We start from the raw sequence: 26,401 nt of genomic DNA on the forward strand, positions 1-26,401 counted from the left end.
CGTGTGGATGATGTTAACACTATGCTTTGGAAATTTATATGGAGGAGAGACTTCATGGAGAGGTGTTTGAGCTGGCCTTGAAGGATTGTAGGTTTCGACTGAACAGAGTATAAGCTGATAGGTTCTTATTTCAGGCAGAGTGGACAATTCTGTTCTGATATATTGGATGGCTGTAAAGTAAACCAACTCAGCTTCTCGCTGCATAAAATAGGTTACAAGTAGACATTATTTTTTATCATGGTTTGTAAAATTTCTTTTAGCCTCTAAAATGCAAATCAAGTGCGAATAGCCTCCTTACATATTTTCTGACTTGAAGACTAGAGTAAGGGGGGGAGGTAGGATCCAAAATAGGAAGAAAAGGAAAATAAAAGAAATTTACACAAGTTAACATGGAAGTCTACTCTGTGAAAGGGAACCAAAGGTTATTATTAACCTAGGGGAAGGTGGCTTGAAAAATAAAAAATGAAGGTCCAGGATCAATAATTGCAAGACATAAAATTTGTTTTGGATCACTACATACTACTGTGAATTGTTTGGAATAACAGAACCTTGGGCTACTGATGTATCTTGGCTGTAGAGCACATGGGTAGCATGTGTAAGGCAGAAGTTCAATTCTCAGCATGAAAAAAAGAAAGGTAGGGGCGTGTGTGTGTGTGTGTGTGTGTGTGTGTGTGTATGTGTGCACACGCGCGCTCGCACACGTGTTATGCTTGAGTGTTTAGGAATGAGGTAGACTTTGGATATTTTCCTCATTTGCTCTTCACCTGATTCATTGAGACAGGGTCTGTCTAGCACTGAACTTGGGGCACCATGGTTCCTATAGCTGAAGAGCAAGCCTCAGTGATCCTCCTGCCTGCCTCCCCAGTGAAGGAGTTAAAGATAAGTGCCCCTGTTTTTAACTACGTGAGTCCTTTCCAGATTGGGTCTTCTATCAACTGAGCATCTCCTACAAATCTCAGAGTCTTCAAAACCAAAACCATCAGACCAGACCACAGACGCTGCGACTGGACTAGTTAAGATAGCTTATCCCCCAAGAATCTCCTAGCATAAGAAAAGCTACCTTCACTCATAAAATGAAGGAGAAAGTGAGTTTTTTCCCCTTTGAAGGTGATAAAATACATGAGGTTGAATCTAAAAATAAGCACTTATTTTAAATTTGCTATACTTTAATAAGTGGATCCATTTCACTCTTAAAAATTCCAAACTTAAATAGCTCCCCTCTACCCTGGTGACACTTTATATAACATTTATGATGTATTCTAAAAGACAGCTGAGCCAAGTAATAAGAATGCTGTAGGTACACCACGTTCTCTGATTGTTTAAATTAAATATGCAGAGGAACAGTAGATTTTCATGCTCTGTACATCTGAGATAAGCGGCTGCTACCTGGCAAGCACTGGGAGTTGTAAATCAGTGAGAGATCCTGAGTAACTGTTTTATAGCGGACAAATTATCCCCCAACTTCCACCACTTTTGGAAGAAAGATAAGAGAACTGCTTAAAGGGAAAATTGTCACATGCAGGATTTTTATTTAAGTCATTTCTACCCAAAACTGTCTTCAATAATATTATATTAGAAAAAAAATGATGGGATAAATTATGTGAGGGTTCTTTTCCATTCCTTAGTGTGTTCCAGGCTAGAGTTTGCAGATGAATGAGAGTGTTCATTTGACAGAGCATCACTTGGCAGCAGTCATCATATAGTTCCATAATATTGCATCTAAGAGGGAGGAGTCAGTGCTCCAAAAGACTGACACAATTTTGGCCATATGTGTGTGTGTGTGTGTGTGTGTGTGACTATACATATATATATATATACATATATATATATATATACACACACACATATGTGTATGGATATATATGGCTTAAACCTTTCAATAATAAGGGTCACTGCCAAGATAGTATTTATTTGGAAAATCATTTGGAACAAAAAACATGAGGGGAAATGACAGGTGCAAAAACACTGATGACATAGAACCAAATATCTTTAATGGGTAAGATTACTTTATTGACTTAGATGCTTAACACACATCCATACCTACGAACACACATGCTTATGTTCCTCGTGACGACACTAGGAGAACCCACTCAAGTAAGACAAAGACTGAAAATTCTGAGCTGAAATGCATAGGGATTTTGAGATCAAGATGAAGAAAAAAAAAAAAATCAATGACATCTATCAAAGGCTACAAAAGTTCCATATTTTTGTGACTGTAATTTACTCAATAAGCCCTAGAGGCTAAACATCCTAAACTCTAAAGTCAGTGTTTCCAGTCTGGTGAACAGGAACTGTGACTCGTCTTCAAAATTGGTTTACAATTCCAGAATCACTCACGTCTAGAATGTCCATGTGTTGAGGCCATTGGACAACCTTGAGTAGTATTCCATCTCAGAAATTATCTGCCGTGTACTTTTTTTTTTTTTAAATACGCTCTCTCACTGGACCTAGAGCTCACCTAGTAGGGTGGAGTGGGTGGGGAGTAAGTTCCATAAATCTGTGTATCTCTGCCTTAACAGAAGTAGGATTAGAAACACACAGCACCACATTTTTTGTGTGTGTTATATGGGTTCGGAAGATTGATATCAGGGCATCATGCATGTACAGTAAATATTTTAAGACTCTCTTTTTTGACAAAAGAATTTCTCAGTTGTTGCATCACTCCATTTATGTACCTGAGAACAAAATTACTGCTGTTGAGATGTCTGAGCCCCCAAACTGCATTATGGGTCATAGTGAAGCTCATTTGGAGCCCTGAAATCAGGTAAGATCTAAGTTGAGACTGTGAGCCTGAAGTCAGGTCTCTCAATTTGCACTGTGGCCCCATATTTCATTAGCTTAATGTCCTTAGGCAAGAAGCGTACCTTCCTTGAGATTGTGTATCATGTACAATTGTGAAAGCAGTAATAGCTCAACCACAAAGCAGTGATGGCCACGTGACACGTGTGAAGCAAATGAAACAGAGACTGATACATGGGGGCTTTCAGAAGTTATCAGCTGGCTTCAAACATAGAAAATGCTAATGAATTAGACTTGCCTAAGATGCCCTGGGGCTGGGTCAACTTCCTGTAGTAACACTTTAGTCAATAAATAAGCCAATCCTCAACAGAATCGAAAGAGCAGGAAGGCATCTAAAAGCAGAACCTTGTGAACCAATAACTATCGTTCAACAAAAATTTCTTATCTTATTTTGATACTTGTCTTCCAGTATCCAGAGAGGTTGCAAAGCTGTCTTCTACATAGTTCAATGACACTGTAAACTTTGAAACATTAGAAAAGAGAATGACAACAAAGGTTGAGAGGGACTGGGTTTCTTAGCCAAGTTTTCTTTGATGTACTTCATGAATTTAAGTAAGCAATAGCAAAAAGTGTCAGGGTGTGCCAACCCTCTTTTGTCTTTTTATACATTTCCTGTAATAACAGAAGTTGACCCTAGTATCTCGGTGTCTTTAAAATCAGTCTTCAAACCTTGAATCCTCTAACCTGTTAACAGGCATGTCAGGCAATCGAGATCTGATGTCCCTTTCCTCTGTCTTTTGATAGGTATGGCTGACAATTACATGGTTTTAAATTTAAATTTAAATTTTGTTTTTCATTTAAAAAGTCCATGGCTGCTGAAGTCACAGGCCCTGGAGTGGACTTATTACTGTTGTTTAGTCAAGTTGTCATAGTGAGAAACTGCATTCTAAATATTTCTGCTTTTAACTATAATAAATACTACTTAACCAGGAAAGAATCTTTGCAGTGAATGCTGGTAAATACAGACTCACGCCTGTTCATGGCGTCGAGGACAGGGGAATGAGATGAGTGGCCATCCATAAATGTACTGCTCCCTCTAAGGTGCAAAGACATCGCAGGGGGGAGCTGAAAGAATGTAAGGGCTGGAAACCAGGAAGAACGCCTAGGAAATGACGCGGCAACACAGCCATTGCAAACATATCCCACACCACTGAAGTTGCCTGCCTTTGAGCTGCACCAGATTGCATCTGTCAAAGGCCAATCATGGATTGGGGAGCTCTACCTGTGCCTGCTGAATTTGTGGTTACTGATGGGTTCTGGGCAAGAGATGCCATTGTTTTCAGTTGTGTACCCACTAAGGAACCCACCAGACTCTAATGGACATTTCCAAACAAATGGTTAAAATTAGTGGGTCACAAAACAAACAATGAGACATGGCTGTGGGAAAGAGACTTGGTGGGGAGAGGGTAACAGGAGTGAACGGGATATAAAGAGAATATGGGAAGCGAGAGTCGCCAAAATGCATTGTATTAGTGGTACCTGCGTTATCAGAAATTTACATTATGATTCATACCAGTAGCAAAATTACGGTTATAAAGTAGCAACAAAAGAATTCTATGGTTGGGGGCTGCCACAACATCAGGTACTGCGTTAAAGGGTTTCAGCATTAGGAAGGTTGAGAACCACTGCATTGTATACATGTATGCAATTGTCAGCAAATTTAGTCAATTAGAAAAAACCTAAAAACAAAAATAAAACACTTCATTTAATTTCAGCATGAATTATTACTAAAAGAGGTTATATTCTAAAAAATAAATAAATAAATAAAGTTTCCTATAACATTTGTATTTTATCTTGAAATTTATTGAATTAAATATGCCAGGACTGTTCAAGAAAGAGGTTCTAAAAATACCTTGCCCGGATTTCCGGATGTACTTTCCCAATCAAAGCTGCTTTAGCACTAAATGCTAATTAGCAATAACAAGTGCAAATACTCGTCAGTTAAGACAGCTATCAATTGTAAGACATGATCCTTGGGAAAGCTATCCAGTCCTCAGAAAAACTATTTGGGGAATTAGCAATCCTCACTTTGCATAAACAATGAGCTGAGATGAAAATGCAAAGAAGTGATAATGCATTACTGTTGCACACATTCACGGGAAGAAAAGCTTAAAATTGAGTTTACCGTAAACAAATGTGTCAATTTTTCATACAAAGATAAATTACTATTTTGTAAGTATTTATATGCTGATAAATATATATGTTAAAATCATGGGTCACAAAACAAACAAACAAAAAGACGTGGATGTCAAAAAAGGATTTGGTAGGAAGGGACTCCAAAGATGAAATACACAAGGTGACTGTCTTCAAAAACACCACTCGGAACTAGCTAAATAATAACCCAGGAGCCATCTGAGTCTTAACTGCCTTGTGGATCCACCCTTGGCATATGTCAGCAGCTATCACAGGCCCCCTGTGGAATTAGGAAACTGCTTTTTGTTTTGTTTTCTGTTTTGTTTTGTTGGAAGAATTCCTATCCCTGCTCCTTCCTCAAAAGTTCCTGTTACAGAGCCTTGATTAGGGTCTCAGAAAGACTGAGGTTCCCTGTCCAGTGGGAAGCTTGGTTGAATTCTGAGCCTGAGGAAGTTTGTTTTCCTTCACTGGTAATGAGATTCACGTCCCCTGGATGGGGAGGCCTGGTGGCACTCAGAGGAACCATAGCAGGCTACCAAGGAGAGACTTGATACCCTATGAGCATATACAGGGGGAAGAGGTCCTCTCAGACACAGTCATAGGGGAGGGGAGGAAGGGGAAAATGGGAGGGAGGAAGGAATGGGAGGATACAAGGGATGGGATAACAATTGAGATGTAATATGAATAAATTATTAAATATATTTTTAAAAAAACCAAAGTTGCCAAGAATGTGAATAGCACAGCCTTCACAAGTTTGCTATTACCACGCCCACGGTCCCATAGGAAGGGCGTCAAGGGTTCTGTATCCCAGGCTTACCTCTAGGATGGATGTCTGCACTTGGAGGATCTGTTCATGGCCTTTGAGCTGCCGAATGCAGATTTTGCAGGACAGCTGCGTGGTGGTGGGCGTGTAACGCTCCAGGGAGAAGGCACAGTGCAAGGGCTGCCGGTTGCTGCTCCACACTCGGGAGAAGGGGACTTCCTGTGGAGGGGTGGAGAAAAGCAGAGGGCTTGAAAAGCAGATCCCTGCTTCGTGAGCAACCGGAACAGGAGAGACTTAATCACAATAATTATGATGACGATGATGATCGTCGCAAAGAGAATTGCCTAAGCGAGTTCGGTGGAATTGTAGAAATAATGGTTCAGCATAAGCCAGGCAGCACAGAAGTAATTAATGTCAATTCCAATTGATAACAGTTAAATTCCTGAGCCATGCTGCAATAGCTTTCACTCAGTGACACACACATGCATGCGTGCGCGCACGCACGCGCGCGCGCGCGCGCACACACACACACACACCACAAACACACACAAACATACACGCTCGCGCACACACACACCACCCAAACACACACACACACACACACACACCACAAACACACACAAACATACACGCTCGCGCACACACACACACACCACCCAAACACACACACACACACACCACACCACACCCAATTAGAATACCATTACAAATTTAACCTTTTTTTTAGAAAGGATCTTCCTTAGAAGGCTCCTGTATAGTCCATCCCCCTACAGAAGCCTGGAGTAGAACGCTATCTTCTCATTTAAGTGAGAATTAGATTGAGAAACGGACAGACTCATATAGACTTGTGTAGGGACAAACACTGCCAATGTACCTGATCCAACTGCACACAACCCCCGAGAGGGACACAAACATGCTTGGCACCCAGAGTGACATGGTTATCTAATCATCTATGCACGCTCATAAAAAAATTGAAGTGGGACTGGCTAAACACTACAACATAAATGAGAAATAACAACAATTTAGGTTATTTAGTCCTGTCCTCAAGTGATCAATAATAATGCAATGGCAAACTTAGGTTTTACCAAATAAGAATGGCAACTAATTCCTTTCCCCAGTATTAGGGGGATCATGCTGACAAGGGCAATTTTTATAGTTTCTTCTTCCTCTTCTTCTTTCTCTCCCCTTCCCCTTCCTCCTTCTCCTCTTCTTTCTTCATTTAAAAAAGTATCTGCTTCCTAGTCAAATGTGGCTGGGGACTTGACAATGACTCTCATCATCACTTTTACGTCCTCTGTTTATCACCTCATTAATTTGCTCTTTTATTGCTAAAGTTATAATTTTCTGCAAGTCTGAAGCTTAAAGATGGCAAGCGATCTATGAAGTCTGGAAGCTGGAGACTCTAAATTGTGGCTGGTGATGGGTTTGTACTGTGTTATGAGAGCAAGGCCATGACTATAATTATTTACCTTGAGAAACTGTTTATTTCCAAGTTCTAACTTTCCTAATCATTTGTATAACTTTTTCACAATGATTTGCATAACTTGCTTTCTCATTGTCTCTAAAAGTTACATAGATCTAACATTTGGATACTACTGTGAGTGAATGATATCTTGGGATGCTTGGCTCTACAAAAGGTCCATCCAAGCTGGGCTTGCTCACTGTTCATATCCTCCTCATAGTCAGGGAGGAAGGGTCACGAGACCCTCATCAACTGTTCCCTTCCATCAATTGTATGCAGTCCTGCCTTGATGGCACATGCCCTCAGGGAGGAACATGTGTATAGAGGCCAAGTGAGACTGTGGAGGCGGGCTCCATCTATGCAGCTCTGGGGAAAGCCTGACCATTGCTAGTGTAATCTGTGTGGTGAGGGGCACCCACACCCCATAAGAAACAGATCATCTATGTTCAGTAAGAAAACCAAAACAACAACAACAAATAAAACCAAAAACAAAAACAAAAAAAACTCTCAGTGGGTCTCAAAGATGAACTTTGGTGAATAATGCCTCAGGTTGTCATTGCGACCTTAGGAAGAGGGAGTCCTAGTTTACATCTCCCTTGGGAAGGGATTTTCATAACACATACTTTCTGGAGAAACGATCAAGGATAGACGGATTTTAGATTTGTAGATTGCTCTATGCTCAAGGAGGACATATCTAACTCTAAAGAATATAATAGAACAAAAAAACCATTCACAATCACCGTCCATCTTAGCAAGAATGTAAGAATTGGCCAAGTCGTGGTGGCACATGCCTTTAATCCCAGCCTTTGGAGGCAGAGGCAGGCAGCTCTCTGTGAGTTCGAGGCCAGCCTAGTCTACAGAGTGAGTTCCAGGACTGCCAAGGCTACACAGAGAAACCTTGTCTCAGCAAAAAACAAACAAACAAACAAACAAACAAGCAAAAAACCAACCAACCAACCAACAAAGAATCATGTATGACTTTTGTTTTGTTGTATTTGTTCTTAGTCTTGAGCCAAAGAAAAGACTTTCCTCTGAAAATGTGCAGAGGTATCAGAGAGGCCTCAGGTGTGACAGGAATTTATAGTATTTCATCGTTCTTCCTCCTGAGCCCTTTTCTACCCTGCAAACCATTGGTTACTCCCGCTTCATACCTCATCCTCCTACACATGGCCCTCTGCCCAGTGAAAGCGAATCCATCTGCTTGCACATGGCCAACTGTCATCTCCCTTTGTAGGGCTCTAATAACTACAGCTCACGCACTCGCCTCACCATCAGACCCTGGCACTGTGGATCTGAGACACTTCACAAATGCCGTTTGGCCTTTAATTCTTTTGGTAGTCTTACCATCTCTCTTCCTGGGATATTTAGCATACTTTACCAACCCCATTATTAGTTGATTGGCATTTATCATGCAATAGCACTACAGTCTCTTGCCTCTAGTCATTATGTGTGATGGTTTGAGGAGAAATGGACCCCATAGACTCATGTGTTTGAATGATTGGCTCATGGGGAGTGGCACTAGCAGGTGTGCACTTGTTGGAGATGTGGCCTTGATGGAGGAAGTGTGTCACTGTGGGGGCAGCTTTGAGGTCTCCTTTCCTCAAGCTATGCCCAGTGTGGCACACAGTCTCCTTCTGCTGCCTGCGGATCCAAATGTAGAACTCTCTGTTCCTTCTTCAACACCGTGTCGGCCTGTGTGCTGCCATGTTTCTCACCATGATGATAATGGACTAAATCTCTGAAGCTGTAAGCCAGGCCCAATTAAAATCTTTTCTTTATAAAAGTTGCTGTGAGCCAAGCAGGGTGGAGCACACCTGTAATTTCAGCACTCGCAGAGGCAGAGGGAGGAGGATTACTGTGAGTGCGAGGTCAGCATGGTCTAAAAGCCAACGCTGGGCAACCAAGGCTCTAAGGCTACACAGAGAAACTGTCTAAATCAAACAAACAAATAACACACACAAAACAAAACAAACAAACCACACACACACAAAACGAAACAAAAACCAAACCAAATCAAACAAACAAAAAACTGAAAAAACCCAAAATAGTTGCTGTGGCCATGATGTCTCTTGGCAGCAATAAAACCCTAAGTGAGACATTGTAAGGGACACCAATGTGACCATGACTTAGGTACTCGAAACCCATGATTCCTTTGTTTGGTGGTCCACAACCAATCCCCAATCCTTCCCATTAGAAATCCAGCCTCCTGCTAGGTCTTCCCAAGCCTCAGTCATGCTATGCCCTGTCCTCACTTTCTGTATTCTCATTTTTATAATCTCACAAATGAGGTCTCTTCCTTAAACCAGCTGATTTCTGTAGAAACTTTGTATGTCTCCTTCAGGGAAACCAACTATAACAATCGGCTGTGAGGTTAATTGGTGGGTTTTACATTACAGTGTAAAGTCAGCTTTTGGGTTCCAGGGTTATACAGAGCTCAGTTCAAGAGCTAGCCCCTCACGAAAAACCTACATTTTTTTTTTTTTTTTTGCTGTGGGACTGTTGGTAATACTTACCTCTTCTTAAACAATGATACTGACCACTTATTTGAAAATGCCTCCTCTGATACTACTCGCCAAGTTTCCGGTATTTCTCCCCCCTTCTGCCCCCCCCCTCCCCAATCACTGGAATGTAAGAGACAAATACCCTCTGCAGAAATAGTCATCTTTGTGAAAGGACATGAGAATCCGCATAAACTGTCTTCTCTCCCATCTCTCCAAGTCACTGAGTGCAATCAAAATGTTTAAATCTGTCTTTAAGACAGCACCAAAAGAACAGGTTTTCATTGTTGGCTTCAATGGCAGCTGCCAATAGTGCTCAACAAAACAGTTACAAATAATACAACCGGAAGCACTGTGATTAGTGTGTTTTCAGGGCAATTGTTTTCATTTATTTCCCCCCGCCCCTCACAAAAAGGTAGGGGAGTCCACTCTCAGTCTCCAAACAAAACGAAAACAAAGCACCAACAACGTTGACTGAGTTGAGAGGAATTGCACAGAAACGGTGCAGGGGACAAAGTGTAGCGCCGTTATGCACCGTTAAAGAATTCCGGAAATGTTTTCATTCTGGTTCCCATTATAATTAGGTTCCTAGCAGATGGAGAGAATGTAAATCATACCCTAGCAGGAGACAGACCCTGACTTCTAGAAGATTCATAGCATGCTACAGAGACAGCTGCCTTTATCCCAGGGACATGACAACTTGACATTGTGTTTTATTGGTTCTAAATAAATAAATAATTGCTGTCATATAGCTTATCATAGCTTTCTAACCTTGAGTTCTCATTGACCTGTTGAGAGCCAGGGCTATTTAGTAACTCCCCCCGGGTAGGGCGAGGAGAGAGGTGGCCGCAGTAGTAGTGAATTCTTAACTATGGTAATCTCGAGTCTTGGGAAGAAAACATGGAATGGTGAGTTATTTGAAAATGCTGGCACTATAGGTAGAGGGTTTTCTGTGAGCCAAGGCCAGTGGGTGCTCCTGATGGCTCTTCCCCCCTCTAATACGGAAGCTGTACGGCATTGAGTGTGCTGTAGTGCTCTGGTACCTGGTTAGCAATCAAGGGGATCCTCCTAAACACAGGCCTCGCCCCACAGCTCAGGACACAGGCCCAACTCGCATTGATTCGGAACAACCTGTAATGTAGCTGCTGCTGTCAGGCAGATAGTGTTTGGACCCCTCTCTTAGGCTTGTAGTTCCTTGGAAGTTCCATCTCCCAGAAGAAAACAGGATGGCGTTTTGGAATGTATGTCAATTGCAATATGTAAATTCCCAGACTGTCAATTTGCAGCTAGAAAAAGACAAATAGTAACGGCACCTCCAGTTTCCCATGCTTTGGGCTGAAAGGTGACAAGGAAACCTAGTGGTTGAAGAAGAGACCACATATCAAGAATAGAGTGATTTTCTGTTTCTACAACATCTCTCTGAGACAGCCAGAGAGAGGTGGGGGTCCTGTTATTTCCTAACCACTAACCCCTAGTGAATACCCTTTTTCTGTTCTCCACACATACAATGATCTACATGAGATTCAATCAGGCTGACCACAAATCCACCCCAAGTGCTTTGATCTAATATGCCTGGAATAAATAGAGCATGATCACTAAGCCCAGCACTATACTCACTCACACAGTCTGTGGAATTTAGCCATTGGCACAGGCAAAGATTAGTGGGTAAGAATGGTGGAAAGAAAGTAAGAGTAGAATGGAAAGTAATTTCAGGTCAGAAAAATGAAGTGGAAATGAAGACTTGGTGGCAAGCCTCCTGAGAAAATGAAAAAACAACAACAACAAAAACCAAAAAACAAAAAGACCAAAAAAAAAAAAAAAAAAGAAAAAAAAAAAAGCAAAACCTGTTTCCCGGTCTCCCAAGACTCTCTCTCAAACTAAGCTCAATTACAGAAGGCAATTATTTATATATGTTCACAGCCTCCATGGACCCCAACCCATGCTAGTGCTAACAGGCGTTGCGCTCTTGGCAACCCAATGCCCTTGGGCACTAGCCAGTGCTGTTGCATCCTGGAAGGTCTGCAGGTACCTTCCCCCTGGTCCACTCCTGCTCAGCATGCTCTTTCTGTGTCCCTGGTTTTGGAATGATTGTTTAAGATCCTACAAGGGAATGGATCTTTCATGTACTTTTTAATCTTCAAGCATTAAATTTAAGAGTGACTTTGGAGTGAATGGCTTACATTCATTAGACAAGGTACAAAGGGGCCTTCATAATGACATAGATTAATATACAGGGGGTCACAGGGTTAGCGGCACTTGTTTTAACAATACTCTGAACAGAAACTTCGAATCCTGCCTCCTGGGAAGCAAAGGCACTTAGGTCTTGAACATTAGCAGCACTATATTGATTCAAGAATCTTCTATTTAGCAATCTGTTGAATGTGCCAAGTAACGGGGAGGGGGATATTGGGCCCTATGTTCATGGCACTTTGAATGTTAGAATTCACTAAAACTGCATAGCGAGGTGTGGCTCCCAAAGAAGGGAGAATTATGAGACTTAAATGGGAAAATAAAGGTCTTATCCAATTTGGGACTTCTGAATTTTATAAGCTGGAAGCACTGGAGCCCAACTTTTCTCTACCATGGAATGTCTGTACTTTCTGTTTGCAATATGGCTCTTTTCCATTCTGAATAACTATATGTCAGTGTAAAGAATGTGTGAGTCTGTCTGTCTGTCTGTCTCTCTCTGTGTGTGTGTGTGTGTGTTCAGTAAAAAGGTTAAAAAGCCTCACACAGCTCTGAATTTTATGCTGCTAAAGCCTGAGACTGCACTACAATCGCATATCCACCTAGGTCTACCAGAAACAATTCCAGGGCTAAGGAATTGTCCTGTCACTTGAGGCAAAGGTGACCTACTTATGACAACAATGAAGGGAATTCTCAGACTTCAATGTCAATATCACAAACTACTACTCAGAACTCTTTTTTTATGGTAAGCACAATGGAATAACCTGAGATGCTTAAAAAACTTTACTAAGAGACATATGGACACTAATATAAATATCTTTTTGTGTTTATAAAAAGGACTCCTAGGAGGCTCCCTCTTGCCTTTGCATTCTGACTCGGAGTATCGTCGTCTTATCTTGCTCATGGCATTTGGCAGAAAGCACTTCACATATGACGGGTAACAGCTCTGTTCTCAGCCACAACTATCACTCAAAATCATCCTGAGACATCCTGCTCCTTCACTGCTGACTGTGATTAAAACATCTCACGACGATTGATCTTAATGAAAACAGCACACAATCCTTACTCTTAAGTGGTTAAATTCCCATCTTCAACCTACCCTGAACAAATCAAACAGAACACAGGAATGGCACATGATCTTAGATACAGGAAACGTCTTTTCCCACTTGCTAGACCTTGTGAATTTATGACAATATGTTCCACTCCCTGTGTGTACCCAGGCCATTATATTCCTGACAGTTTGGAGGACTGCTCCATACCGGAAGGCCCCTCCCAGGTTTCCTGGTTCCTGTGAGAAGCCCTTTTGGCTGATACCTGGCATGCAGTGAAAGGTTTAATCCTCCAGAGGAATGGAGGGATGTCGAGGACGGAGATCTGAAGACTGAAGGTATTCCCTTTGAAATGCAGCAGCTTTGGTTCTTCCAGGAGCTGGCCGCCTTGGTGCCGTTCATCAGAGACCACTTCCTGTAGGAGCAGGAAAGAAAAGGAAGAGGCACGTTGACGCAAACAGCTTTGTGTAGACTCTGCTCTGTGGTGTGGACAAACACTACCATGTATACCTGTGACGAAACACACAATTCCATAGCCAGACAGAGCCCCAGACTTGAGATTGAAAGCTGCTGAAAAATAGTGATCTGATCACTGAGAAACAACTATTCGTTTTTGCTTATGTTATGTAGGCCTATTCAGATTTATTTATTTTGTGTCATGTGGGTATCAGAATGTAGAGGTGAGTAGACTTGCGAATCATTTCTGTCCTACTATGTGCATTCCTGAGATTGAACTCAGGTCATCAGGCTTGTCTTTACCTCAGCAAATGCCTTTACCTTCTGAGTTATCTTGATGTCCCTTGTAGAGGTATTTTTATTATTATTATTATTATTATTATTATTATTATTATTATTATTATTATTTTTTTAGTATACATTCCTTATACAAAATCATGGGCATCATCAGGACATTTTATACAAGCATATCATGAACTTTAACCATAACAATCCCATTACCCTTCTTTCCTCCTCCTTTCACAGGTCCCCTCTTTCCACATAGACCCTTTTAGATTTTTGTTTCTCTTGGTTATTCTGAACAGTGTCCCACTGAACGAGGCCATGCAGGTGTCTTTGTGGTATACTGACTTGGATTTCTTCATGAGTGCTACTCCTGGATCAAACAGGATTGCTTTTTAATTTTCTGAGGAACCTCAATACTGATTTCCATAATAGCTTCAACTAACTTACATTCCCCCCACCCCCAGCAGTCTATAGGAGAGTTCCCTCTACCTCCATCCACTTGAGCCAGCATTTGTTATTTGTTTCCTTCTAGCTGCTTTTAAACTAACTGGGAATTTGCTTAACCTACAGCTCTTCCTTGTCTCCAAGCTGATTCTAATACTGTTGAGTTTCCAGAAGGATATGGATCTCATTGGATGTGCTATCATCCAGGGACTGGCTGTACACAGAGTGCTACACCACCCTTCACCAAACAGGCAGACAAGGGATTTTCTTCTCTACTGCAACTGTTCACTAAGTCAGGCATTATCTCACATTCATTTTCGGCTCAAAATAAATGTTCTAGAGTGCGTGTTTATTTGAAGTAGCATTCATAAAAGTTTTTAAGCCAAAAGGCCAAGAAAAACAAGTTCTTTATCAAGTTAGCTTGACTTCAGAAACAAGAAATTGAATTTCCAAGGTAAACATTCCTGTATGTTTCACAGAGAGATCACTATAATTACCCTCATGACAAACAAAGCCCACACAGGTTCTACTGAGTGAACACTTAATTGCTTCTGAATTTGTTGTGATCAGAATTACACTGATAGGGCAAGTGGAACAGTTAGATAAATATGTAGCCTGCAAAGTATTAAATTCCTGCAGGGGTAAGGCTTTTGTTGGCTGGAGATGAGAGCCCTCCCCAGGTTCATTTGTAAAATCACCCTTGACTTGCAGTTTCCTCGCAGAGCTAGAAGAAATGCCAGGCTATACTGCCTTTCTGCATTATAGTTTCCAAGATGCTCCAATCAGCTGGAAGAAGTACGGTGAGTTGATGAGGATGCACAGGTTGCCTTTCAGTCTTCAGATGCTAAAACTGTCCCCTGGTGTGACTATCTCGTGGCTTGAGATATAAAGACATGCCTTTCTAAGGTTTTAGAAATATTAGATACCAGAACTTCATATACACGGCAAGTATTCTAATACACACTTACATCCTTGTCTTTAAAAATGTTTTATTTTAAGACATGTTCTCACTAGGTTGCACAGGTTGGTCTGAGTTCATGATGCTCATGTGTTAGTTGCCCATGTGGGTTATAAATCTGGTTTGCACACCTGGCTATAGAATGACTGACAATTATAGAATGTTTCTAATTTTTATTCTTGGGTAGTCTGCTGGCTACTTTGGGTATTGTTGCTCTGGGTATTTTTTGTTCGTTTGTTTGTTTTTAGTTTTTCTGTCAATTTGACATAACCTAGCCCTATCTGGGAAGAGGGACTCTCAGTTGAGAAAATGACTGCATCACATTGACCTGCAGGGAAGCTCGTGGGAGCATTTTCATAATTAATGATTGACTGATGTGGAAAGGCCCAGTATACTATGGGTGGTGCTGTCCTTGGGTATGTGGTACATAAAAAAGAAAAGTTTATAAGGAGCAAGTTGATAAACAGTGTTCCTTTGGGGCCTTGGTTTCAGATTCTGATTCGATGTTCCTGCTTGGGCTTGGTAACTTTCCTTCATGATGGACTGCGACTGAGACAAGAAAGCCACATTTCCTCTCCAAGTAGCTTTTGGTTATGGTGGGTTTTTGTTGCTGTTGTTGTTGTTGCTTGCTTGTTTGTTTTGTTTTTGGTCTTTTTGTTTTTGTTTTTTATCACAGCAATAGAAAGCAAAGTAAGACAAGTAGCCCACAGAAAGGTTGGTCCTCTAGTATGTCAGGGTAAAATGGCAGCAGCCCACACCATTTGCTGCTTTGTGTTCCAGCTCATGGGGAGGACATTGCTTGGAACTTGAACACCAGCATCCAGATGGCTAGGATCCTGTAGATGTTCTCTTTCCTCACTGGCCATGGTGACCAGGAACCATGGTGGCTATTAAAGGTCTTGGAATGTGACAGTGTGAGTAACAATTACTGTATCAAACAGATACTTCATGTCATTAGAGACTGCAAAGTTGGTTACATCATGTAGCCTGTGCCTTTCATGCAGAGTGGTAGGAAATGGACAGAATGGGGAAGAGAATCCTAATTAATCCCAAATGCCTACTGGGGTAAGACATTGGCATTTTAGTAGACCGAGTCAACAGTTTCTTCATGTGAGATTTATGGGTGCCCACTGGAGCTCAGGCTGAACACTGACTATTTTTCCATGCAACCATAACCCACCCATCAGTTGACATATGATTACTATGCTGTATTCATGTATGAGAATATATATATATATGCATAAATCATAATTTCTATCACTAAGTCCTGTATTTACAGGTGATCCTAATAAGGTCACTAGGGCCTTTACATGAAAATTATTTGTCTAAAGTTCTATGGCCAATGGCAGAGGAAGGCTAGAACTGCTCATCTTCATCACAGTCCAATACTTCTTTGCATAGATATCCTCATCTTTTGTTATACTAAGCTTACTATGTTCTTAAAGTTATGGGAAATGTAAACCACTATCACTTCTTTACTATGAATACTTTTTTATTGGTACAAGACATAGTTATAAGATGACATAAGTCAATGAATGTTTACTATAGACTATATATACATATAGATATATATACGCATATACATATATATTCTTTAAAATGTAGAAAGTGGGATGAGATTAGGGGTTAGAGGGCTCAGTGGAATAGAGTACTTGCTTTAGAAGCACAAGGACCTGAGCTTGAATTTGCAGCAGCCACACAGAAAGTCAGGCATGGCTACACCTTCTGTGTCTCAGCACTGGGGCCAGACAATAAAAAGAAGCCAAAAGCTCCATGGCCCGAAAGCCTAGACAAAGGCTTCTGCTTTGGTGAGAGGTTCTAACTCAGGGTAGTCAGTAGGCATAGAGGAAGACACCTGACCTGACATTCTGCTCTGATGTTCACATGTATGTGCAGAAGTGCATGCTCATTCACATTCATGTGCAAACCACATACACATACAAACACATATACAACAGATGCAATACAGATTTAACACACACAATGCACAGGGGAGAATTTATAAAATAAATGTATAGTTACTTAAAATTACCATGTAGTAAGAGCTATCTTTTTAAATGTCTCGCTTTAGGCTCCTTAATTTAAATATAAGTGTAATTATGCTTTATCTTTTTAGCATACTGCTATACAAAAAAACAGCTATGTACAATTAACATTATTGCCTAGTCTTCGGCAAAATATTAAGCAATTAGATGAGTTCTGAAGCAAAGTAATTATTAAATGAAAAGGCCCACTTATGAACTAATCACTATATTTACATTAAAAATTTATAGCTTACTTTGTAGTCAGAAAAATAAACAAACAACTTAAAAAGAGAATATTTTGGCATTGTCAGAGAAATGTAATCCTGCATACACTGAATTGTATTATTCTTAAGAGCTTGATAGCCATCAAATTTTTGTTGTTGTTGTCAATTTTTAGATATGGTTTTGACATTTAGCCCAGGTTGGCTTTGAACTAAGGAATCACCACTACAACCAAGTACACATGGGTTTGCGGATCAGTGATGCACACAGATGTACCAAATTCATTTTGAATCATCTACAGGGACAATGTGGCCTGATAGTCACTCTATTTTGCCTCCTGTTAAGTCCACCCTACTCTTTAGCTGGTTCTGTTAATGAAACAGAAAGACCTGGTTCTTTGTATATAAAATATACCTGAAGTGCTCTGGACCATGGTTTTACTGGGCCCTCAACTTCTTCTCTTAGCATTTGGGCCTGCAACCCATCCAGCTCTTGAAGCTGCATCCAGTAGAAACCTGAGTATTGCAGCTCACTGAGCTCTCTTTATGTTGATTTAATGAGACAGCGGGCAATGCTCAGGGATGCTTAGGGGATGCTAACAGAGGCAGGCTGAATTTACATATGTATGAGACAAAACTGTTTGAACTTAACACACACACACACACACACAGACATGCACATTGTGTTGCTGTGGTGTTTTCCTTTAAATGCTTTATGTGAACAATATTTCCCAAGGTTGCATTATTGATAAACATAAGAACTACATCTGGAGGAAATCCTTTGAAATTAGGTTCTAAATCCACATTAATGCCAAGTAAGTAATGAGTGCCGAGAGGTACTGAATAGAGGTGCCGAGCGCCATGAAGAGGAAACATGAGTAGGTTTTTCCTCCCCTTTACATTCTAAGATGAAGATACAAAAGATCTTAATTCCTTGCTCTCCTCATGTCAAAATTTATGTGTTTGTGTGTGTGTGTATGTGTGTGTGTATGTATGTGTGTGTGTGTGTATGTGTGTGTGTGTATGTGTGTGTGTGTATGTGTGTGTGTGCGTGTGTGTGTGTGTGTGTGTGTGTGCACACACGCATGCTCATGCATGGGTATGTATGTCACTGTGCCATGAAATATAGTAACAAAAACAGATCTTTGACTGTAACTCCTTTGAAAATATATCTTGACTCCTCTGCCTTGAGTCTCATGCATCCAAGAAGGCAGAGTGTCAGCACAGAGGCACAAAATGGTGGCTCCAGCCATTGCCGAGGAAGCACAGGTTAAGCCCAAACGAGCTCTCAGCCTTGGCAGCTCCCCCTTCTCTTACCTTCAGGCAGCTAACATTTTTTATTTGTTAGTAGCGCACCTGAGTTGATCGCATTTATTATAAAGTCAGTTTTAGATGTCTTTATAAGAACAGATCTTAAAATGTCTAAGCCTACATCAAAACACATCTTAGGCAGCGAGATGACTGCTTTGTTTTCATCATTTGAAGACATTGTTGTTTTCACTCAGTATAGTCCAGACAAATTAGAATTAAGAAGGGTAGCCGTGCAGGCAGGATAGAGGAAGAGAGACTGGATGAAAGTACAAGGCTTTGTCTGTTTATTCAATTCTTCACATGAAATATTATCTGATGGAACTGTTGTATTGTGTGGCCATAATCAGGTGTTAGCATGCAGGTAGATTTGGTCTGGAGGTTCATACTTTTGCAAAGTCTTCTGGAATTTAAGTGTTTTATGAGAAAGAACTTCCCAGGAAGATATGAATGAGACAAAAGATTTAACCATGCCCTAGTAGCAGCCTTCCTTTTTGGTGAAGAGCCAAGCTTTAGCTGAGCGCATATTTGTTATCATTTCCTTGAGATGCAATAAATACAACAGTTGTCACAAGCGTGTCCTAACTATGATAAACATTTCATTATAATGATAGTGGAAACAAATTCTAAGATGGGCAATATCTACAGAAATGCTCTGTGAAAAACTCTATACTAATTTTGATAAACAAAAGCTCTATTAAAAATGCTAAAAATATACATCAGAGAAAAGACAGCTTTTCAACGTCCGTTGCTGAGAAATTCAGATATTCACACGAAGGAGAGAAGCTATCAGTGTCCCTCACCCTGTTGGCTTTGTGAGTAAAGGCGTTTGCCATCAAGCCTGATGACCTGAGTTTGATCCTCAGATCCCAAATGGTGAGAGAAGAGAACCAGCTCCCATAAAGAGTCCTCTGGTGTATACACACACACACACACACACACACACACACACACACACACACACAGACACACTGTGGCACACACGTGACACTACTACTAAATAGACAGTGTAATGAAACACCAACTCCAAATGGATTAAAGACTTTAATGTAAGACTTCAACTTTAGAAACTGTTACAAGGAAAAGTGGAGAAAGCATTTCAAGACATGATTATAAGCAAAGATGTCCTCAACAGGACACCAGTGACCAAGGAAATAATCTTAACAACTGATGGCTGAGAGTTCATGAAGTTAAAAGCCTTCTACACAGTGAAGGGGAGTTTATCTGCTGATGAGACAATCTACAGAATGTGGGAAAAATCTTTGCCAGCTATATGTTTGACAGAAGATTCATATCTGCAATATTCAAAGAACTAACAAAACAAAACAAAACAAACCAATAAAAACTAAGGGGGAGAAAATTCAAACAATCCAATCAATAAATGGGCTGAAGAACTGAACAAATAGCTCTTTACAGATGAAGTACAAACAGCCAATAAGCATACCAAAACATGCTCAACATCACTAGCCATCTACAAATGAAAATAAAAAATGTGTTGAGATCTCATCTCTTCCCTGTCAGAATGACAGTCATTAAGAAAATAAACAACAAGAAATTCTGCAAGCATGTGAACAAAGACAATCCTTGCATCCCATTGGTGGGAATGGAAACTAGTCCAGCTACTATCAGAATCAGTATAGAGACTTCTTAAAAACAAACAAACAGACAGACAGACAAACAAATACCCTAACAGCAGATTTACCCTATGACTCAGCTATACAAGGTTTGGGTATTTACTCCAATGGCTCTAAGTCGTCATATCCCAGTGATAATTGCATATCAATATTTCTTGCAGCACTATTCACAATAACTGAATTACAGGACCAATGGAGCTACGCAATATAAAGGAACTAAGATGAAAAATGTGGTATGTATACACAGTGGACTTTCTTTTAAGCTGAAAGGAACAAAGTGATGATGTTTGTAGAAGAATACAGATAATTGGAGATTAAGTGATTAAGTCAGTCTCAGAAAGACAAATGCTGTATTCTTTGTCATTTATGGATTCTAGATTTTATATAGATACATAAGATCATGTGTACACACATGACATGAAAATACAAGGTAAATTGTTGAGAGGAGCAAAAGGCCTGTGATGACAGCTGTTAGGCTCTCAACTTGACTGAGCTGAGCATCTACTTGGAAGGGAGTTTCAATGAGACCCTGTTCAGATAATGTTCACCTTTGGGCTTGTGTCTGGGAGAGGACTGATGTGGCCACAGTCTCTTTGTGAATGCCACTACTCCCAAGACAGAAGACCCTGGACTGTATACAAGAGCAGAAAATGGATCAAGTACTTGCAGGTAGGCACGAGTTAACATTTCTGCTGGATTGGATGTACTGTCTGCTTCACGATCTGCATGCCTTGAATTCTCTACCATGATAAACTTCAGCAGAAACTGTGAGCTAAAACCCCACTTTTCTGTACATTGCTTTTGTTGGGGTATTTTTATCACAGTAGCAGAAAAGAAGCTAAGAGAGGGTCTAAGCGAATTAGATGGAGCTGTGAGATAGGGAAGATGAGGGGACTCTGGGCTCAGGATATGCTCAGCATACACCAAAGACTTGTAGGAAAATGATTTTGTGATAAACAGTTCTATGTACATGGAATATATGCAAAAATCATACAAGTGTCAGTAACAGTTAACATCTATTATCATGAATATGTGACTATTTCCTAGCACTGTATATATTTATTTAACGGCTTGTACTACATACTTAAAATTAGAAATTAAGCCACTGATTAGCAAACAAAACAAACACCACCAACAAAAACCCAGAATGCCATTGTTTTATTTTTAGTTTTGTGGCTTATTATTAATAATCCTGGACATGTTACAAATCAAGTATTTTTCTGTGTATGTTGGGGAAATACTATGAGAGATATGAAAAATAAGCCAACAACGTAGACAGTATTTGGAGCTCATAACACTTTAGCTGATATTAGCCATGGAATGTTTTAGAGGCTCAGGGAATGGTTGAAGCTTTCTTAAAATGAAAGTTTCAGTGGGCTAGTAATTGTTAATGAATATCACATATAAAGTCATGAAAATACAACCCCGATGTTTTAAGATATTAAGGAGGCACCAGTGATTCTACATGGAAAGCTCTGAACACATTACTCAGCAAGATAAAAGTACAGAACATGAGTGTGTAACAGGAAGAGAGAAGAGGGAAAGAAAAGGATACACAAAGCTAGGTGACTATATTCTAAATGAAGAAGCCTTTTTCAGAAAAACTTAATGCTTTATACTCTATCCACAATTAAAAAAAATTCTGGGGCTGGAGAGATGGCTCAGAAGTTAAGAGCAGTGTCTGTTCTTCCAAAGGTCCTGAGTTCAATTCCCGGCAACCACATGGTGGCTCGCAACCATCTATAAGGAGATCTGCTGCCCTCTTCTGGTCTGCACACACATATGCTGGTAGGATAAATAATAAATAAATAAATCTTTTTTAAAAAGCTGTAAGTTATACATTCCAGGCTGAGGAGCTCTCAGACACCCAGAAGGAAGGTGTGGTCTCAGGGCAGCTTTCACATTCTTCTTCCAATAACAAACGACTTGAAAACCTTCTATATCTCAGGGAATTGGAGAGATAAAGGGTCACTAGTGTAGAAAGATTTAATGGGTGAGGTTCAATGGCATATGTACTAGAAGCATTTCCCTAGAGTCAAGTCTTACTGAGGTGGGAACACTTCTGGATAATTCAGTAAGGACACCCGGAGTCCACGGTGTCAGAACAGCATTTTCCCGAGCACTAAGAAGGATAGACGGCCAGCAGGGATAGGTAGGGAAGTAGAAGCTGGCATTAAAGTGTTCTTACGACTTCCCTTGTAATGCAGATCTGTCCAAACATTTGAGTTGCTGTAAAGTCTTGTCACGTCAATGGAAATGAAAATGGACTGTTGAAAAGTACTGGGGGATGAACTCTCTAGGAAAACGTCTGTCTTGCTGGCACATATATAAATGAGAGTACTGTTCAAAGGAAAGTCTAACCTGGTGTCGGGCTAACTCTGACGGCACTGAGAGAAAGTAGCCAACAGTAGATCACCTATGTGAGCCTGGCCACAGTGTGTTCTCTATAGAACTGCAGTTGGCTCCAGCTGCAACACCCGGCCGAGTTACTAAGCGTTATCTAGTTGGAATCATTGGTGCATGTCAGACACCAGTTTAGTGTAGGTAGTAATCCCAACATGCACTCCTCTAGTTAGTAATCCATTCTTTGTTTTGGAATCCCAAATGTCAACTGTGTATTTTCTCTTATGAAGAATTCTCCTTTGTGGGGGTAGGAGGAAGGGTTAATGAAGAGTATAAAATAACAATTGTAGGATGAGGATTAATGCTTAATTGGAACTCTTCACAAATTACATGTATGTGTATGTGTGTGTCTGTATACACACACACACACAGACACATACACACACACACACACACACACACACACACACACACCTTTGGGGAGCTAAGATTAAACATGCCCTTCACAACATCTAGGCATGCAGGCTGTCATGATATCACCTCCTGCATATGTTCAGGATCCCTTTGGGTCCTTGAATCTCTTCTATTGGTAAACATGAGTGCTCCCGCTCACTGTCTTAAAGTCTAGTCATTGAGGACATGCTCTACACAATGGACTTAACGACCCAGGACTGGAGAAGCAGGGTGTGGAATGACGTGTGTCAGGAGAGCCATGCTATTTATAAGTGGGCGAAGCTTCCGCAGACTGATCCGCACTATCCTTGCACCTATGAATAACCCACACTCTTCAGGAGTATCTAATTTAGGATGTATCTTACATGATTAAAAGCGCCAAAAATAGAGAGTTGAACTACCTCTGCCCCAATAGCCCATCATTAGACTATGTGTCGAAGAGACAGCGTGACTGCCTTGTTTTAGATGGTACATCATTGCTGTTCCCTAAGTCCATCCTTCAGCAGACTCAGGCAGTTTTCTCACTGTTCTTCTCATACCAGATAACTCCCTGCTCTGTGTGCTTTGTACCATTTTCCTTTCATGACCAGGTATCCCTACCTTTTGTCCTCCTTTCATGAGAGCATGCAAAATGTTCTCAAAAAGTCTTCTCCAACACTTCAATTACATTTTCATTTATTTATTTAAATTATGATTGTACTCTTATATTGTCTCGTAATTTAGTAGACAGTGTTTTTCGTGGGCGTGAATTTAATCTGTGCCCCTTCCTGAGTGCCAAGCACCTCATCTCCTCTGCAAAGGACACACAGTAACAACTCACGTTCAAAGTGGTGTGGGTATCTTTTCCAAGTTTTCACCAAAGAAGCTCCTACTAATACTGATGTTTAGGAAGCTATTATGGTTTCCAATGACTCATGTATTTGGACACTTGTCCCCCAGTTTGTGGCACTGTTTGCAGAGGTTATGGAACCAAGATGGACTTTGCCAAAACAGATGTACCGCTGAGGGCAGGCTTTGAGGGGTTACGGCCTTGCCACATTTCTCATTCCCTCTCTGCTTTCTGGCTGTAAATGGTAAGATAATCAGCCAGCTTCTTACTTTGGCTGCCACAGCATGTGGTCCTGCAGTGACAGACTTATTGCGCTGGAACCATAAGCCAAAACAAACTGGTTTTAGTTTAGGTCGCTTTTGGTCCTGGCAATTTATTATAGCAATTGGAAAGCAACTAATATAGATAATCATAATCTTCACCGTACCAAATGAATAGTTATGACAAGACTGACCTGAAATGCACACGGAGTGTTGTCCACACAGTAAACTCTCAGATTGTAATCCAGTGAGTTACAGGACATGCAGCCAAACACGGCCACCTTGAGCTGCTTTACGGCACAGTCTGTGATTGGCTCCCCTGTGAGGGCATACGTTCCAAAGCTATCAAGGAGCACATGGCAGGCAAAGGGATCCAAAAGGCAGTAACAGGATGTGGACTCATCCTCCACTGACATCACTTCCTGTTAGAGAAAGATGTGCTAAATTCTTTCAGTTTGGTAACACCATAGGGTCCAATAGTTCACACAGGCATAAATAAATTAACGTTTCCAGAATATTGTATTGTCTTAAATATCAGTTAGATGGTTGTTTTCTATTAAAATAACAGCTGAAGGCAAAAATGCATGAAATGGTTATATACAGTGTGAATGTCCATTTTAATAGGAACAATAACAAACATTGCTTTGAAATTTCCATTTCTAGTTAATTGTTTAATACCAGTTTTTAAAAAGTTGAACATTAACCTCAATAAGTAGACTTACACTATTATTACTTTTGTTTCGCAGATCTAATTCTGAAAACCTTCTAAAATACCCTTAAGTTGGTGTTTATTTTCGCTCCAACACTTTATCTTCTTTCATTTCATTGCAAGCATTCGCGGGGGACCATTAAATAAATGATTTGGATAAGATGCACTAGAATATTCCACCCTCTCTGATAAGAACTTAGGCATGTGTGACTAGATTGGTGGAGCATAAATATAACACCATCTGGATGGAGAAGATTGTGAGGAAAAGCTGAGAAATAAAGTGGTACAAAATGAGGGCAAAACAAAACACAAGGGGGAGAAGACTACAATGTGACCCCTCAGTGAACTTTATAGCCCCAAATGTTCTCCCATCATAGCACCAGGACCCAATACACAGCAGAATGCATTCTAGAACAAAGAAAATGGACTGATCTCAAGATATCTCTGTGCCTGGCAAATGCGATCCATTGCAGCAACTGCGTACGTTTCCCCTAGAAAAACATGATTTTTCTGCTATTTATTTTGCCTGAAGTACCTCTTAGGAGGCAAGATTCCAGGACTAGCAGGTGCAGGTCGCTGTGTTCCAATAAGATAATTCACCTGGTTTCATATAAACTGACTTTAGATGGACATAAAGAATTCCCTATCAGACAGGCAAATCAGCACTGTCACTTGAAATAGTAATTCAGTGGCAATCTTTCTTGGCTGCGACTGTCTCTTTGGTTGTTCGCCTCCTATTATACATTCTCATTCCCTTTTCCTACCTCTCTCAGATTGAGATATATCTCCTTGCACGGACTTACTTCCACAGGAAATCAGTAGTGGTAATTCTCCATGTATTTGCTAATGCTGTAAACATATATTTGGCACAGCGTGTTCCTGAATACTTCTAAACGTAGCCTGTCCTCCTTGAGCTACATCCCCATTGGCAAACAGTAATGTCAGTTCAGAAAAGGACATGGCTTAGATAGAAGTCGGAAAACTCAGTAAGCAGGCACATAGTGTATGCATCTCTGTGCGCTGTCACTACTCAGTTATCAGAACAAACAGCAACTCTGGATTATATCTCGCCTCTGTTTCCCATTACAACTTGAAAAGGCTAGCAAACACCTAGAGGGCTGTATAAAATGAATGCCACAACTGCTTGGAAACCAGCAAATGCTCAACAGCTTCACAGCTCATCCACTGTAATAAGGATAGTTAAGGTTAAATCTAACCCATCCATAGAATCCAAAAACAAAACCAAACAAAACAAGACAAACAAACAAAAACGCACACAACATCTTACCTCCCACTTCCCCTGCTGTGTCCTCTTCTTCAAGTGGATGTTCCAGTGCTCTGAACTGACATCTGCACAGTGAGGGATGGTCAGTGCAAAGGGAGTTGTGACAAGCATATCCGGAGGCCCACAGGTGACTTCAGGACTCAGGAGAACCTCAGAGCCATCTGACTGCAGGCTTCAGAGACGAGCAAGGACAGGACAGAGAAGCAAGTAAAGGGTGAGGGACTCTGAATGAAAAATTAGTTACTGATGGGGACAGTGTACAAGCACAGTGCAGTTGCTTTCTAGAATGATCCGGAGAACA

General features: G+C 40.7%; 1 protein-coding gene across 6 annotated transcripts in view; it reads right to left on the reverse strand.

Moving 5' to 3' along the window:
- The window catches only part of Unc5d (unc-5 netrin receptor D), a 540,796-nt gene that overhangs the window by 16,632 nt on the left and 497,763 nt on the right, over positions 1-26,401 (reverse strand). For all 6 annotated transcript variants that reach the window (XM_051169515.1, XM_051169516.1, XM_051169514.1 and 3 more), the window contains 4 exons: positions 26,104-26,272; positions 24,301-24,528; positions 13,157-13,306; positions 5,750-5,914 (listed from right to left, as the gene is read on the reverse strand). In XM_051169515.1, coding sequence (XP_051025472.1) covers positions 5,750-5,914; positions 13,157-13,306; positions 24,301-24,528; positions 26,104-26,272 — 712 coding nt within the window. The remainder of the gene's footprint in view (positions 1-5,749; positions 5,915-13,156; positions 13,307-24,300; positions 24,529-26,103; positions 26,273-26,401) is intronic.

Source organism: Acomys russatus, chromosome 27 (genome assembly GCF_903995435.1).
Source record: "Acomys russatus chromosome 27, mAcoRus1.1, whole genome shotgun sequence".
In the NCBI taxonomy this organism is placed as follows: Eukaryota; Metazoa; Chordata; class Mammalia; order Rodentia; family Muridae; genus Acomys; species Acomys russatus.